At 44.1% G+C, this 18,616-nt stretch overlaps 2 protein-coding genes across 3 annotated transcripts in view; one reads left to right on the forward strand and one right to left on the reverse strand.

The window, feature by feature from the left end:
• LOC311024283 (polyadenylate-binding protein 1A) overlaps positions 1 to 18,616 on the forward strand; it is a 477,590-nt gene that overhangs the window by 169,337 nt on the left and 289,637 nt on the right. The window lies entirely within an intron of this gene.
• vps13b (vacuolar protein sorting 13 homolog B) overlaps positions 1 to 18,616 on the reverse strand; it is a 317,809-nt gene that overhangs the window by 97,742 nt on the left and 201,451 nt on the right. For both annotated transcript variants that reach the window (XM_084026605.1, XM_084026606.1), the window contains exons 32-34: positions 17,570 to 17,773; positions 12,299 to 12,425; positions 9,442 to 9,585 (exon numbers count right to left, since the gene is read on the reverse strand). In XM_084026605.1, the coding sequence (XP_083882731.1) occupies positions 9,442 to 9,585; positions 12,299 to 12,425; positions 17,570 to 17,773 (475 nt within the window). The remainder of the gene's footprint in view (positions 1 to 9,441; positions 9,586 to 12,298; positions 12,426 to 17,569; positions 17,774 to 18,616) is intronic.

Genomic DNA, 18,616 nt, shown 5'->3' on the forward strand with positions numbered 1-18,616 from the left:
AGAACATAAAAACTCCCCACAGAAAGACGGGATCGAACCTGGGACCTCCTTGTTGCCACCCATTTTTGAGAATTGAGACAGCATCACAAAACATAGTATTGAGATACTAAAGAGTATCTCTATTTTCTTCACTCCTAATCATGTTTGTGCCAAAAACAATAATTAGCTGTAAAAGCACTGATTCAATGCAATTCTTCTGTCATGGCGTCACTGTTGACATTGCGGAGATAAAGTGAAGTGTGGCAATGCACCACACATTGAAAAAACACCCCGAGTGCCGCGGAGAGCCGCGCAGCGGCGTAATCATCAGGTTTCAGCCTGGCCCCCCTCGAGATCACTCATCCGAGCTTTCAACTTAACGTCATTAGCTCTGGCATTATGTTTTCAACAGACAAACAACAGAGGAGACTTCAAACTGCATTGTCTTCAGCGTGGGCCTCGGTGGTTCACGAAAGCAGACGTCTGAGGGACTTCAAAAAGCAGCGGAGATGCCTTTCATTAGGTCATAAAGTGTTCTTCTGAAGCGCCTCCCTGCGCTGCCTGCAGCCACGTCTGTATTCTCTGCTTTAGTAACGAGGTCACGGGGAAACAGCAACGGGAGGGAGACGACGTCGGGGCCCGAGGTGAGATGAGGCTGCCGGGGAGCGGGACGGGTGAGAGGAGTGGGGTTTTACCCCCAGGTGGTCCGCTGAGGACTGGGAGCGATGCTGCTGTGGTTAGCCCAGGACACACACACACACACACACACACACACACACACACACGGTTGCAAAAGGATTCACTTGCAAGGACACACCAGCCTGTAGAAATGAGCACATGTGCACACACACACACACAAAAATGCGTGTAAGATTGCGTACGAATCCAAAGAGGAGCGTGAAGACAGGAACAATCCTGGCTCGCCGTCTATTTACAGAGCTGAAATTAGAAGAGGAGGATTGAAGTAATCTTCCTTTAATTTCTCTCTGGATGTGCTCCCAGGGCTGAGGGAGACAAAGGCACTGATGTGCTGCATGTTAGGTTCTCAAAGGAGGATGACGCAAGACCCCCTTGTCCCCTCATCTGGGCTAGCGGGGAGGGCCTCGATAAGGGGGACGTAGAGGACACTTTGGTATGAATAAAAGTGCAAATACAGAAGAAACTGTTATTCTGACAAGAAAAAAACATGATTCAGAATCCATCGGCTGCATTGCCCGGGTCAAGAGGACATTACCGTAAGTCCAGGTGTTTAAGACCTGATCACGAGGCTGCACTGGTGGGATTCAGAAGCAGAGTTTAACATGGAAGGAACACCTGTAATGCATTAAACTGCAAAACTAAGTCATCACCACACACGTGAGGGCGTTTTTTTTTTTTTTTTTTCTTTCTTCCCTCCAATTCTGGCTGGAGCACCGGCAAAATACTCCAACTCAAATGAACACATTATCAAGAATGGATTTTTAGCCCCGTGGACCGTTCCAAGTGTTGGAATATGCGAGGTGCATGTGATGATTCATCTCTGTCGTGCACATCTGAAGTACGGGAGCCGCTCCAAACAGACAAACTGAAACAGGTGAGGAATAAAAATCAAGCCCACCTCTTGATTATCCGAGACATCTGAGCTGTGTTTGAGAGTCGGGTCTCGAGTGGCTACGGGGCACCTATCCCTGCATATCTAGCATTGCCTGGATTTCATTTGGGTTCATAAGCCTCTATCGGGTGTCGGGGCCCCAGTCACACACGCCTCGAGTACAAAGACATCGTTCATTTCACACATTTATTCATAGATAGCACTTGAGGTATACATGGAATAATGTTTGCTTAAGAAACAGATACAAGTATGGGAAATGTTCCCCCTGAGGAATGTCCAATATGGCTACACTTTTGGAAGGAGATGGAAAAAAAACTGTATATTTCTGACCTAAAAGAACCTCAGAAACTGGTATTAATTTTCAAAGGAGCATCAAATCAGCAGACGTGAATGACTGGAAGATTGTCACTATTGTCTGGAAGATAATGAAAGACACAAACATTGTTGTAGATTGTACATTGTTATACTAATTTACCCCTTTGTGACCTGGATAATGTAGTAGCATAGACACACAGCGTGGGGGGAAGAAAGAAAAGGTCCCTGCACCCATGGAAAATCTCCCAAAAGCCTGGGATGATGTGTGAATTTTTAGGGTTTAATTTTAGGGTAAATATTTAGTTTCATGGGAGCAGTCCAGAAGGAACTCAGTAATACTTCAGTCAGCTGCAGGCCTCGCAGACACTCGGAGATGTTTTAGTCAAACGCAAACGTTTGCATCCACACACGCAAACCCACATGTATGCTTTAGCACACACACACGCACACACGCACACACGCACGCACACACACACACACACACACACACACACACACACACACACACACACACACACACACACACACGACATCATCCGAGTTACAGAAAGAGAACCCAATACTCTCCATCACCTGTTATTCTAGGTGGAATCTTGCTTATACAGGTGTAGAGGGAAAAAAGAATTTCCTCTTTTCACCTCTTCAGACCAAAAAAAAAAAAGATCTGGTCTTTTTCACTATGGTGTGTGTATATATGTGTCTGCACTAGTTGGCCTGGTGTGCCCTGCTTTTACTAGTCCCCTGGGTGTGACCCGGTTTCCCTCGTAAGGCAGAGAGAGAGAGAGAGAGAGAGAGAGAGAGGGCACTCCTGACTCCTCCTCACCTGAGTGGACACCCGATCCCGGGGTTCACGGTGGGGGCCCCGCTGCCTCCCCTCAAAGGCGCCGTTTGTTTCCCTGCTCCTAATAGAATTCCGACCTCTCCGTGATTTTATCTGGAGTTTTCACGCCAATTTCGCCAAAACCGATTGAGGAGGGAGCAAATTCAGCTGCTACTGATCTCAAATAGATTGAGTTTCCAAGGGGGGCCAATTTAAGAAATGTGCCACGGTTCTGCTTTGAGAGGAAGGCTGGTTGGGGTGTGGGGGCCGAACAGGCAAGGTGAGTTGTTATGACTGGCTGTCAATTAGCAGTTGATTCACACAGGAGGGTCAGCGAGACACGGACAAAAAAAAAAAAAAAACGGGCGGGAGAGAGAGAGAGAAAAAAAAAAGAAGATACGTTTTCATAACAAAAGAAGGGCAGCGAGAGGAACACTGGCTAGGAAAATATGTATATTTAAGATAAGCTGAGACAACGACGCTTACTTAACAGATGTAAGGCAGCCAAAATGGAAAAGGAGATGGCCGTGCAGGGAGCCTTATTTATTATTACTCTCAGCAGCAACAGGGCGAAGGAAAATAGTGCTAAGCAGGATGGGAAGAGGTCAGGGTGAAAGGGATCTGGCCCTCAGGGAGGGTTAATAGCCAGGCTGGCTGGTTAAGAACTGACCTCTAGCGAATGTCAGCTCCCACATTTACAGACAAACGCTCTGGACAGAGCCAGGAATCAAAGCAAACACTTGATTCAGACTCTCCTTTTCTCACTGTGTCATGTCCCATCCCCGTGGACGTCTCCCTTACTCCTCGTTCCCTCTGGCATTCTCCGTCATTTGGCCATCGGCTCTCAAGCTGTCTCCACTCTCTCGCCGTTCCTTTTCCATGCGTCGGATTTTCACCCGCGTCTGATGTCTCCCCTGTTTCTGTTGGCGCGCGGAGCCCAGAAAAGGCTCCTCAGACACCTCACTGTCCTGGAAGGATATGGGAGGTCGAGAGGGAAACCTTTCGGTTCTCAAAGCTCAACAGCTACGAGACAATATGAAACACTCATCACAAAGAGGAGCGGTCTTGGAAACGCTCGACTTTAAACATACACAGACAAGGATCCAGCCCCGGGTCGCTCGCTGAGCCAAGCTTGTCAACAACACCACGGCTTAGATAAGCCGTCTTATGTGCTTTTGACGTTCGGCTCAAACTCCTACAAAAACCACAGCTACATCGTTAGACAGCAGGGCAGAGCGGGTCACCGGGCCTCCATGCTCCCACAATGCAACACCTGGTAGCATTTGGAGGGAGGACTTGGTCTGCTTCATAGGTTTTGTCGTTCATCGTACATGCAAGTAAAAAAAGTGTCTTTGCTGACTGTTGAACTATCTATGGTAACACTATAATAATCATCAATACAAACATAGTTTACTAGTTAGTAATGCTATAATTTATTCTATTTTAACAAGTTTATTGTTTCACTCATTCGTTATATTATATTAAGTATTTGTTAAAGTAAATATCCATAAATATGATCTGGAATAGCTTTTATAAAGTTAGAAATGATGATTAAAACATGTTGTGGAGTGGTTAATACATTTTATTTTATCTATAAGCATGATTTAGATAGTTTGTCAAAGATTCTGGTCCATCTCTCTGTTGTGTTTATAGATATTAAAATATATTAACATATTATCACATGTGCAACAATAAATTGTTCATGAATAGCTAACTAATATAAATGTAATTGTCTCGTATCAGCTCATCTACTTTGTATTTAATATTACAGATATTAATAATGAAATAAATTATGACACTACTAATATTTTGGTCACCTGAACACGTTTTAGTGTTTGGTGGTATTAAGCTCCACCCTCTTGTGTCACATCTGGTTCCAAAAAACCAAGATGGCGATGGCCAAAATGCTGAACTCAAGGATTCAAACCTACAGTCCACAAACCAGTGAGTGATGTCACGTTGACTCGGTCCGCCTCTCATCCAACGTCCGTGCTATTAACTAAGGTTTAATTACCAATTCATCATTAGTTAATGCTTATTACAAAGCATCTCCACATATTTAAAACAATAAGTCAAATAAAACCATCACTAACTCATTCAAGTGGATTTGAGAGAGGTTGTGTGGATAATGTGCACAAAAAAAAAGACATGCTTCAGTAAAGCAGTGCCTCCTCCCCACTAATAACCTAAAACTGCTGTCCAAACCCACTGACAAACCAAACCAGCTACCGACCAGCGTGCTTGCGCCCGCCGTAAATTCACTTCTCACAGCGGTTGGTCTTGGCTGGCGATCCAGCTGCTGTCTATAGAGCTGCATTAGTCCGGCTCTGCGGGAGAGTGCAGCCTGCCTGCACCCCGAATGCAGCCATGTAATAGTACAGTAATATCATAATCTACAGACTGTCAAATTCCATCTGTCTCCAGAGGAGGAGGAACCCTCGCCGCTGTCAGCCCGCTGTAGCTGCTTGACTAGCCAGCTCTCGGAGGACCGACACTTTTCCAACCAGGAGCTGTGCCAGTCCCACCAGGGGGGAAAGAGAAGGATGAGAGGAGACAAAGAGCATGGAAAAGTGATAAAGAGGGGACGTGTATCGCGTCACCATGCCAACTGATGTGGTAAGTGATACAAAAGGAAGGAAAGGAAAAGAGAGAAAGAGGGGAAGAGGAAAACGAGAGATAAGGCAGGTAATTGGGTGATTGAGAGGTTCCCCCCATGTGTGTTTACTAAAAACCGTAATTCAGAGGTTCCTGTGAGGCCTGATACCTTGTCCTGGACGTGGGCGCTGCCTTAGTGTGTGTGCATGAGTGTTGGAGGAAGTCTAAAGCCCTGTTTCCCATGCGTGTAATCATCCCAGGATGAGGTGGAGGATGAAGCCGAGCGGGACTTCCCCTGCACCAGAGGGTATTTTCCTCTCACACTGTGGTACAAGCACATGGCTGACCCGGGCTGCCTCTGCTTGTGTGTGTGAGAGTGAGAGGGACGGACCAACATGGGACCTGGGAAGAAATTAAAAAAAGAAGCTCTATTCTGGCTCCTAACCAGTTTGGTGAAACCTCACCGAAATACTTTTGGCAGCTTGTGGCGACGGCACGACCGCCAGACAGTGATGCCGACAGTGCACTCTGAAATCTGCTTAAAGGAGTGGGTGGCATTGAGATGGCAGTGTGTGTGTGTGTGTGTGTGTGTGAAGATGTGAGACTGGAAATGAGAGACAAAGATGAAGATCTGCACATGTTTCATGCAAAGTCATTCATTTGGTGCAGCTTGCAAACACACAAACAAACAGGTCAGCTGTTTAGCAGCGAAGCAGCTTTACAGTTCCAGCTTCCAAATAGAAGGCTGCAGGCGGGTTACCACGCAGCGAATGTGGGGACCATGTGTACATATGCGTGTGTGTGCGAGGGTATACACTTGTGTGTTGCCGTGGTGACGGTGCCAACGACAGAGCGGCGAGATAAGTCCCAGAAGCTGCTCTGTCATCTATTCATAGCTCCCTAACTGTGGGACCTCCTGCTGCTGAAAGCTGCCTGATCTCAATCCAGCGTCACTTTATCATCATTAACATCAGAAAAAAAAGAAAAATGAATAAATACAGAGATGAAGTCAAACTGTGACGGATTGTAGCTAACGCCGCCGATAAACATCCTAATAATGCACGGACTTAAAGGGCAACAAATCTGCTTAGGGGCAGCTTAGGAATCATTTTGCATTTGCTCCGCATTTCAATCATGGTTGAAGTGGTAACTGGCTACAATACAAAGCGACGCAGATTACAGATTATGAGGAAAATAACAATCTTGGACAGCGTCCATGTACGCATGCATGGGAGGGTCATCGTGAGCGGTCATGTGCGAGTACAGATCGTCTCCCAAAGCACAGAGACTAGAAATGAGCTGAAATGACACACACACACACACACACACACACATATTGCCCACGCGCCTGGCTCGCCTCACCGCTGCCAGGGAACCCAAAAGCCCCTACAAAACAAATTCATTAACCCGGACAATAAAACACAGCTGTGAGGGGCGATGGGAACTGCTTGAAATCAGTGCCCGGGTTTGTGGAGAATCTGTTCGAGGCAAACAAGCGTGTTCTCAAAAGACTACGAAAAGAAGAAAAAAAAAGAGAAGATAATTAAAAAAATAAGAGAGGAAAGGAGAGAGAGAGTGTGTGCAGTGTCTAATTTAAACTCTTGCTGGGGACAGCGGTGACTGTGTCTGCTTTATGCTTTATTGAAGCACAACAACAAAACCAGTTCCCCTTGCACCAGATGCTTGAGATCCACGACCCGTTTTAATGAATCCTTTGAACAGGTTGTATAAAGGAAGTACAAACAAAACTGTCAAATATTATAAATATCATTACGGAAGTTGGGTTTGGAAAAAAAAAAAGAAAGAAAAAGGAACAGATACATGCACCAATTCCAGATTCTGATTTTATGGATTTTATGATTATTATTTGTAAGCTGTTAGCAGGGGGTGGACAGGCATCTGTTTTATTCTATCTTTTATTCTAACCACATCAAAAGCCTTTACCTGCTCCAAACTCATACTCCAAACGATGTCAGTGCACATATTACTGATATTATTTGATGGCGGTGTGTCTAATGTGCTAGCAGGGGGTGGACAGGCTGCTGGCAGAACACACTGCGAGTGAGGAGAAGCAGCCCTCAAGGAGCTCTGAGCGTGGAGCGGCATGGCGCTGTACGTGAATGCGCCACTAGAGGGCTCTGCAGCTTGTAGAATGAGCCTCTGCAGACCCACGTCTTTGTCACACACTGACCTCCCTTCTGCAGATCGTGGGCCAAGCAGCCGGACAGACGTGGCCGCCAAAAGGTCTTACGACACAGATAGATGGAGGTACACATAGTTTTAGGGAGAAGTGTCCAAAAAGCCAGACGCCGTTTATTCAGAGGAACCTCCGCGCTCTGCAGCTGCACAGAGGTGAAGAAACTCACTGACTGACCTCAGTGTTAATGAGACCGTTACGCTCCACGATGACACCGAATGCACCTGAAATAAATACGGTACTATAAGGGTAAAACACAGAGTTCCCATCAACTGTGACCAAACACTGGGTATCAAATTAAAAGCAGAGGGATTTTCCCAAGCATATATACTTAATTTCTCAACAGTGGATGGATGATCGTTATATTACATCACTCGGGACCTATGGGTCATTTTAATTCCACCGAATCCAGCTGAAAGCAGCAATAACAAAGCCAGTAGACGTGAATTCGGAACAAATTACTTCTACTATTCCCATCTCTGGATAAACTGGGAAACACGACTGGGGTGAAGAACGCCTTCCACAGTGCCCTTGAGCAATACCTTTAATTCCACAGGTGCTCAGTTTACATTACATTCAGAAATAAAGGTAAAACCCCACACATTTAAGCACATTAACCACATTTTGTAAACGTTAACCTGTTGCTAATGGACCTCCCAGAATAGCTGAACTTTCTCCTCCTGCCTTGAACCTGCATGAACCCTCTGCAGCCGTTAGCTGCCCCTCAACAGAATCAAGCCATGAATCATTACGAGTCAGGGGTGAGGGCTCCGAGATCACCCAAATCAAAACCAGATGCACAGCAGGCACCTTCTTAGGCCCAACTACACGAAGCACTCAACATGCGAGGACGTAAAGAGGTGAGAGGTTTCTGTTGTGTTGCGCTAACAAATCTGGATCGCTGTTCGGGCTGAGCGATTTTCAAAACAAACACTAATTGCGATTATTTTGACTGATACTAGTGTGATATTAGAGGGGCTGATAATGTTTAAACCATTATTTTCATATTTATACATGAACATGATTAGGGTGTGATTTCTGTGGCTTTTTTTCCCAAACAATGATGTCTTCTTCAGCCTGTAGAACATGATGTGTAGGCCAGGACATTTGACAATAATCCATTTTAAATGGGATTTTGACACCTTTACCAAATATTGTGCCTCCTGTTAATTTAAATTATGGACATATAATACCTATATTACAGAAGGACATGGAGTGATTTCATTGTGCAGCCTACTTGACGTGTATTTAATTTGATGATGTCACTTTCAGGTGAAAGTCCACTCTATAAATGCACTCTATATAAAAGATTCTGCTTGTATTGTCTGTATTAGTTATTAAAAGATTGTCATCTGTAGCGAGTAAAGTTTTTTTTCCTTGGAATCCGACTACATCACTTCACAGAAGCCTTCGCGGCGCCTGACTCATCCGAGGCTGTTGCTGGACGTCAGTCCACACATCCTCCCGTAAAATATCCAAAGAGGAGATAACAGTAAAATCACTCTGTCAACTCACTTCATTTCACCCCCCCTCCTCCTCTTCTCTCCCCTGTCCCCTTCCCCCCCCCCCCCCCCCACTCTATGACTCCCATCCTCACCACAGCTGGTAAATATTTTTATATTGTGTTCCATTAGAAAGTCTTACTAAGCGGTCAGACGGGGCAAATGGCGCCTGGGAGCTCCCTGTTCTGTAAACAATAGAGAGGACCCTGAAAGCTGCAGCCGAGTACAAGCACAGTAAACTAAGGTCACATAAGAGAACCGCCTTGCTCCGAGTGAGTAAATATTTAAATGTGTTGGATCCACCCAACATAGAGAGGGGCGATACTTCGGGGCGATGCGTCAGGAGATGAGGTGATCTTTGAAGGGAAACTGTAAAGCCATGTGACCTTTCATGACATTTATATGATATATGATGAGCTCCTTGTTGATGAACGATACGCACCTCGGCGCTCTTCTCCGGAGCGTCCGTCCCCACCACGTTCTCTCTGAGGAGCTGCTGGAGCAGCTGCACTTGGGCGACACTGAGGTAGAAATCCAGACTGCTGGTCACGTTCACCTCCAGAGAGTGGCCACACACCACCACCTCCTAGAGAGAGGGAATACAACAGAGGGGAGGTGGGTGGAGAGAGCAGGAAAGACATTCAAGAACACATCAGGATTGTTTGTGACCTAATGTACTGCCTCTCTGTCTTTTTTTATAAGTTTTATACTCTTGGACTGTTTGCTTTCGATCTCCCCTCTCGCTCGCTATCTTCCTCCCTCGAGCTCAGTCGTTCCCTCCTTCCTCTCCTCTGTCTGTCCTCTCCAGGGTCCCACCCACAGCCAGCAGTTCAGACCTCCGCCTGGAGGCTCCATCTAACAGGATGTCACTCAGTAACACTCGGGGTTGAACCACATACACACATGGGCCAGACCTACAGCAACTGCACACAATGGTATTTGGCATCTACAGTGTAAACACCATCTAAACTGCACCACTGTGATGACGTAACGACATATTATTCAATATACACATTTTTTATCACGTATAATTCACAAAATATGTAATTTAATAATTGTTTAATTGTTTTGGCTCCATTTAAAGAAGTTTTCCCCCACAAACACCCTTTGATTTTTGTTTTCCAGCCCAGAGAAGTTGGTATGGTGGCACCGTTGGGGCTCTAAATATTTTGGGTAGCTGTTTTTCTTCGAGGCCTCTGCAGTCGACTCAGTGGTTGGATTGAAGAGTTTCAAACTGTGATCTGTCAGTCCATATTTGGTTCGGCTGATATTCTAATAGGATGAACAGTAACCTTCCAAGAAACACACCTGTTAATATCCCAGCTGGTTATCGGCTGCGTCATTGTGCACTCGACACTGAAGCAGCAGCCTCCTCCTCTTTAAATCAGCATGTATTTAGACTTTTTTGATTTCTTCTATTTTTACTCGTGTTGCCAAGTGAGATCTTTGTCTCTTTCTGTACTTTCAACTATATTTCTGGTTGAACCACACTCCAGCAGTTTGTCCTGCATTTTTGTAAAAAGAACTTTCTACAACCTTAAACTGCATATTACGTGTAAAATTACTATTATTCAATAGTAAATAGTAAATTTAACACACAAGGTCATGATATCATAAGGCTACAATAATAGTTACAGAATATGTTGCAGGGGTGGATGAAAATGTAGATTGTAGATGTGGAATATATACTGGAGATTAAAATGAATGCATTAATACGTCAATAAAAGCAGCTGTTATGTTAGCGTGGCATACTCCTTTAAAATCACTTTATTATGCACATTGTTGTAATGTATCTACAATACTGAGTTCAAAGTCCTGTTTGTGTTGTTACTGGCTCTCTGAGTCTCCATAGCTCAGAGTAATACAACTCACATTGTGTGTGTGTGTGTGTGTGTGTGTGTGTGTGTGTGTGTGTGTGTGTGTGTGCATGTCAGTGCAAACTATGGATTAGCTGTTACGCATTGTCAGGGGGCACGTTAGCGTGGATGGACGAGGCATCAAAGAGGCAGGAAGTCTCAGAGAGCCGTGCCAGAAAACATCAGCTGTATAAGCAGAAAGGTTTGAACTCTGTGGGTCAAAAGCCTCCATTACATGGCGGACCGGGCGGACGGATTCCTAATGAGAAAGTTACTGTATGTTAAAGAGGAAAAAAGTTAAATACTTCTGACATCCCACATCATCAATGTGTTCATATGGACAATGGATTGGGAGAGTAATGCATACAATCAGGGTTATAACAGGTCATGGTCAAAGGGCGGTTCATGTCAGCTCGACAAAGATGGAGAAAAATACGCAACTTCTGACTAATCCTTGTTTAACGGCAAAAACATTGTTTTTCAGGGTCAATTATGATATTTTTTGGCTTTTGCTTCCATAACGTGGAAAGAAAACATCCAAAACACACATTCAGGTGTTTATTTTACTACATTTGTAGATTTCTCTTCAACTCACCAAAAGGGACTGTTAGATAACGCCTCTTATTTAAACGTAACATTTATATTCACCTGTAGTCTCTTTCAAATGCATTGAATTAAACAATGCACATCTTTAAAGTGTTTAAAAACACTTTACATGCACCAAACTTTCCAGTTTCATTCCTGACTGTAAGGTTTTAACAAAAAAGAATTGTCTTAATGTAAGTAATCAACTGGGAAAATTTCATAATGCTATATATTAGTAACATTTTATCCTATTTACCTCTAGTGTCTCCCCTAAGGGTTGTTGAAGTGGTTGAAAGGCTTAAAGTTTAAGATGAAAACTGTGAGATCAGACAACGCTGTGGTAGAGACCTGTCAATCACAAGGCAGCCACACCCAAAAACAGACCCAGCTTTATCATCTATTTGACTCTAAATGGACCATAATTTACTAAATGAACATCATGCTGGATTGAAGAAGACTTGAAACATATTCATGCCCTTCAAATCCACAAAACCTCAATGACAAAAATAGTACTGATAAGTTTCACTTTCAGATTCCCGTTGGAGATATTGTAAATATAGTGAACACTTAAAGTGATAAAGACACGTTCTGCTGCTGCCCCCCCCTCTTTACTCTGCGCTGGTACTCCTGTCTGTTCCGTGAAACAGGAGGCGTGCTGACCGCCATCCACTGACTATGGAGAAATAACTAAATCTCCAAACTATCCCTTTAAACAAATCCTTACATCCCCAGGACCTGCTTCCATTGATTATCAGATGTAAGAAATGGTTTAATTAGCTTGCCACAGTACAGATAAAGCCACTCTGAACGTGAGAAAGCTGTGATGCTGGATCGATGCTGTGTTGAGTGGATACTGACCTCTGTCTGCCCGCATTCAGGGGAGAGGTTCCTGCTGAAGATGATGGCCGGGGCGGCAGTCAGCCGGACAGAAAAGTCAGTCAGGATGGGTGTGAGGATGGCCCGCCGCTCCTGGTGCCTCCTGATACTGAACAAAGAATCATAAGGGATCAGATCGTTAGCAGACACCTCTTTGCTGTTAATATTCTATTGATAATTGAGACAAACGATGGGATTCATTTGGACACTGCGTACCTTATGGACATTTTGATTTAATACATATTATTCCTGAATGGTTGTTTCCTGTAAAAATGTATGGTCCTGATGTTGGAGTGTTTCCAACAGCAACGCATAAGGGAACACTTATTCACCAGCATTCCCCAACCTATATTTACTAATAATTTGTTATGGTTACCATTTGTTAAATGTTTGTAAGGCTGTCTGCCCATCTGCCGAGGACATGACAAGGCAACACAACACAGTCGAAACCACAAAATGTTCAAAACTGACTTTTTGTTTTGCCCTAAGCTGACAGGCAGCCTCACATTTCAAACTTGCTCTGGCTTTTTTAAATTCAAACCAGTAGGATGAAAAAAGCTCCTCTCAAAAGTAAAAGACTTCAAAATTGATTTCTCTCAGACTTGTGAAATATCCCCCATAAGTGAGCTATTTTTTTGTTTTGTTTCTGCTCTAACACGTCTGAGCTGGAAGCTTGAACGCTGTACGGTTTACGGAGACGGAGTGAGACGTTATTTGACAAGTCTCAATTGGGAACACCCCTTAATTGTATACACAAGATCAGATGGAGACCTTCTCACATCAACTCTCTCCATTTCACTAATGTTCATTCCCACAATCAAGTCATATTTGTGGGAACATTTGTTAGCAGTAAAACAAATATACAAGGGGGCTTTATGAAGTGGTGTTAATTGCCACATCTGCTGCTATTAAAACAATCAAGCGGTACAGCTTCCAATATTTATAGTTGGGCAGGATTATAAAAGGCCCTGTTTCTAGGTGGCCTAGACTACAGTACTTAACCAGAACCAATATCATATTCTCTTCTGCTACACAAATGTGCATTACCAGTGCCCTTAAGGGATTATTTTCTGACACATTTCTCGGCGTATAGAGTTTGAGGGAGGCCTAATTCGGAGGTGAAATGATCTGTGAGGCCAATTGGTGTTGGCTAATCTCCCCTTAGATGGGGATTGAAACAATGAGTGTCTCGTTGCAGGGGACAGGTGCTATCATTCACCAGCGAGCCTAGGAGGCGCGAGGCTCGGTTTACCAGAAACACGGGGTCCCCCGACTGGGCCCGAGAACTCTGCATGCCTCCCCCCCCCCCCGTGTGTGTGTGTGTGTTCACCTTTGAATGGGTGTGGTGCAAAACACAAGAGATGGAAAGAATGACTTGTTTTCATACAAAGCTGCACAGTGTGAACAGTAAGTGGAGATATCCGTGGCATGGCAAGAGAGGGAGGCCTGCACTGGGTGGCTGACAGGAGAGAGGTGATGGAGAAAGTTCACAGCTCCGTGACACGGGTCTTTCCTAGCCGGCAACTCCACACTGTGATGAGGACAGATCCTGTCAGTGGATCCACACTGCTGGAATTTCCTCGCAAAAGAAAAAACCTCAGGAAGCCAACTGAGGCCAACGCAGATCCGCAACTACTGGAATTGAACTCCCCCCCCCAAAAAAAATGCGGAGCGAACATACCACGAGTCCAAAGAGAGAGAGAGAGAGGGAGGAAGGGGGGGTATCGATGTAGCGAATGAGGGAAAGGTGTGAACTTTGGAAGTGGTGTGTGTCAAAACTTGTTACAGCCGAGGTGGTGGATTTCTGCGGGTGATTGCAGCGGACAAGTAAAGCTGTGAACTTGACTCCCCTTTCCTCAGTGTGTCGGAACATTCTAAATCACACGTTCAGCTATGACTCGGTCGTGGTGGTGGTGGTGGTGGCTGAGGCCGGGGTTTACAGCGCAGCACGCGGCGTCAGTTTCCAACAGAACCTTCCGGTGCTGTTCCTGCCACGGCAAAGAACAAGCAAAAGGAAAAAAAGGAGGCAACCACAGCCACCTTGGATGATCCGGTAGGAAGGTCAGAGTGAGAGGAACAAGTCAGCGTGATCACGTTAATCATTATATGGGAATGAAAAGAGATGAAAGTAAAAAGATGAGTAATTGCTCCAACATGCGATATTGGCGACGCATCCATGTCAAACGAAGGTGACCTTCCCTCGAGCGCAATGCCGCGTGTCGATCCTTTGAGTAGAAAAGTAACCGTTAAGCTACATGTTAGGTCATCCTATAATCAAGTTCTGAATAGAAATCCAGACCTGCAGCTGTAGTATGTCTAACGAAAGTTGAGTCCACTCAAAAGGCATTCAGCATCTTCTGGAGCCCAAAGTGTGAGCCCAAAATCTCACCTCATTGGCCTGTCAGACGGTCTGGCCTTGGCACGGGGCCCGAGCGGCCCCGTTTTCATCGACAGCGAGACGAATTGAGAGTAAAAAAGGAAAGCGGCGAGCGGAGTGAACCTCAGTAGCAGCCCTTTGCTCATATGAGCTCATCAGACTCAATAACAAGAGGGTAAGACGTGAACATATAGGTCCAAGTCCGCTTTTTAAAAGAGCTGTTTTACAACAGATCCTGGAGCAGTAAGACAAGGTCAAGACAAAAGAGGATTTTGGTCAATACTGAGGACACCGAGGGAAAGTACAAAGACATCTGGGTGGTCTCAACAACTATTTTCAACATATGAGACGATTTCAAATATGAAATCAAAGATTTGCCAAACAATTAACAGACTTAACAATAGAGTTGAAATATGAACTAAAAGAACTTAAAATAACTGAAAAATAGTTTAAAGAGGCTCCATCATAGTTTTTGGCCTTTTTCTAGTGATGTTGAAAGTTTATTTTAAATAGTCAGGTGTATTTTAACGGGGATAAACATAAAGTTGGCTGGCGTTGTGTCAATGATTTTATCCTGAGAGGCAAGTGAGAAAAAAATACACCTCTTGTGTGTTTATGATCAAGAACAGGAGGAAAAAAAACAGTTTGCAAGGATAATATTTTTTTAATTCCTTAAATTGTTTTTTTTTTTTTTTTATCTGTGAACCAGATGAGGGGTTAATCGTTTCCAGGTGAAAATACTTACATTTTCCAGGATTATTTGACTAATTTACTTCTTTTTCAACATTTTTTTATTGTCAGCATCATTTTTCGAAGCGCCTGAAGAGAGGCTGAAGTGCATGACTACTCCGTGTTCTAAAAATGTTCTACATTTAGCTCAAAAGTATTCATTTTTTCTTCCTAATAACTTTTAATTTCCACAACTTGCTAACACACAATATATACAGTATGTACTGTGTGTAAAGAGTGCATGGAAAAATGCATCCTGACAAAATCACCTGTTCACACAGATAAAATAAAAAAATAAAAAAATCCTGGCCAAACTTTCTTCTCATCTGGCAACACTTGTTTTCACACCTAATTCACAGATGACATCATTTTTTAAGGAACATACAAAGAGAAAAACACAGGAGGGAAAGCAATCTAGATCATTCTTCACTTCTGTACATTTGCCTGAAAACTACTTTTTTTTTTTTGTTCATTCTGGAAGAAGTAAATCAACTAACCTTTGAAAGCATTTTAGCCATAATTAGATTGGGAGCTGACATGAAATTAGGGAGGAGAGAGGGGGTGACATCCAACAAATTGGTTGTTACAGTAAAAGTGTGTGTGTGTGTGTGTGTGTGTGTGTGTGTGTGTGTGTGTGTGTGTGTGTGTGTGTGTTTAAGACGTACAGCAAAGAAAACATCCATGTTTATTAAGGAGTACTGTTTGTCCTGCCTATAAGAGAGATTGTGTGCGTGTGAAAGGTGTGTGTGTCTCAGCCAGCAACACTCTGTACTTGTGTTGATCCTGCACTGCGTTCTCCTCCAGGCTTATATTTAGTTGACGAGGAACAAATCCGGAGTCTTTGCCTGTGACTCTGTGATTTTTGGGTCTGTTCCTTCTCAAAACATGAGTGGGGAAAAAAAAAAAAAGACTGTGGGGCCAAACAGGCTGTTACACTTGTGCTTGTTTTAGCTCCCGAGTCTATAAAAAATGAGGGTTTGTAATTATGACTGTGCATAGAGAGGCTCCATGATAGGGCGCTAACTCAATAACTACATGCTGCTCCCACATCAAGACTGATGAGATACTTTTTGGGACATTCACAGCAGATCTCACACACACACACACACACACACACACACACACACACACACACACACACACACACACACACACACACACACACACACACACACACACACACACAGCACCTGACTAGGGGTGTAACAATTTAATCGAGCAGAGTTTATATTGCTGTGGTTATTGGATGGGCTTCATCCTGGACAAAGAACAATCTCAATGGGGTTCTGTTTCTCGCCACCTGACCAATGTTGCTTCAATTATCACAAACGTTTCACTCCCAGTCTGACGTCTCCTGGTCCTCCTTTGGCTCACTTTGAATTATGAAATTCTACAAAAATCTATGGAAGCCCCGAAAAAGAAAGTCTGATTTTTGCTGGTTTTTCTTTTGTTTTTGACGGAATAACAGGAGAAAAAAAAGTTCCTTTGTGTTTTTTTATCTGTAAAAAATGCATTTTTTTTTTTTTTTTTGGTCAGGATAATTGTTTGTTGTTGTAATACTAATTTCAGCCAGAAGAGGATAAATTATGCCACTACTCTATATTGTAAATAGCACTAAAAGCTTTTGTGTTTTCCCTAACATCAGATCAGCACGAATGAAAATATAAAAATGTCCTGCCTAAAGAAGAAGAACGTGACCGTAATGTTACATGACTTGCTAGCTGACAAGACATGCACCTTGTGTTTGGAGTGCATGGAGGAATAAAATGACCTAAAAGAAAAGCCACTTCATCCTCTTGTGGCTGAATTGAGTTTGCAAATGAAAAACGTTGTTCAACAGCTGTTAACAGATGGGAGGAAAAAAAAAAGAAGGAATTTAGAAAGATTATCCTGGCAAAACCTTTTTACATCTGTTCTTAAATGTAGATCACACTAAGTAAATGTTCCACCAGAATTCTTCTTTTCTGACTGAACAGAACATTTTGTAAAGAGAGTTCAGTGGAGTTCCTCAGCGCTGTTCACTATACCAGCAATGATTCACCGTAGTAACAAGAAAAAACATTCTTTCATTGGTACGTACTCGACTGAATCATAAACCATCATCTCCCCTTTAATCCTAACGTGCAAATACTGAAGTGTCTCCTGACCTGCTGGCCATGTTCCACTCCAGGGCCGGGTTCTGGGAGCTCCTCTCGCTCTCCACGGACACGCCTCCCTTGGTTCCCTCCTTCTCTGGCTTGAGTTGCTCCCACTGAGCCGTTCCGATGTTGATGGACTGGAGGTCGACCTGGTACTGCCGGTCCTCCACCTCTGAACCCGGGTCACGCAGGATGCCGAGGTGCAACGCCCGTCTAGAGGGAAGAGAAGGAGAACACTCTTTGGTTGAGTCACTTTACAAATCATGTAGTGCGCTAATGATTCTAGGAAGCATCGGCTTAGATCTTTGGGAACGTGTATCAGGTTGCCTACGCGTCGCAGTGGGGTTACAAGCAGGTGTCTCGGTCCAACTAACGTAAATGTATAAAACATTCATTGTTGTAGGGGTCACACTGGGTCAGGCTGTACTTTATACTGTCAATTGCAATAAAGTGCATGGCTCCAGGAGTAGAGCAGGTAGTAGTGAACCAGTAAAGAGGTTCTGGCAGCGGGCCCTAAACCACTACAGACCTCTTTCCTCCCTCTGTCTTCTCAGTGGTTTAGTAGTGCAAGTTTCTTACGGGGTGATTTATGACTAAATCCAAACCTCTGGTACAGCCAGGCCTCGGATAAATCACCCCGCAGGCCTCAGGTGAAATCATTTGCCGTTTATAAAGTTCAGATCGATGCCAGCTTATCACTGGCGGTAAACATGGCTGAAAACCTCTGGCTGGACGGCACAGTAGTCTGGCGACTCTTCCTGGCTCCCTCTTTCTATTTCGGTCTCCAGAAAACACAGGACCCGTGCAGTATATACAAACTGTGATATAGTAGAGGAGATGTAGAGATATGTCAGGAGTGGGCAGCGCCGTCTCCGTGGTCGAGCGGCTACAGTCAAGTGAGCAAACACCGTCCCGTTCAGCGCCAAGAAAAAGTGATGTCATCTCTTGTTTTGCCTTTGAAAGACAAGATCCCGGCGAATTCACGAGGCGAAAGGAATAATCAAAATTCAACATCTGCATATGACATCAGGGCTTTCGCTTCGTTATGATATGTTT

The sequence above is a fragment of the Eutrigla gurnardus genome (assembly GCF_963514095.1).
Source record: "Eutrigla gurnardus genome assembly, chromosome: 14".
Classification (NCBI taxonomy): Eukaryota; Metazoa; Chordata; class Actinopteri; order Perciformes; family Triglidae; genus Eutrigla; species Eutrigla gurnardus.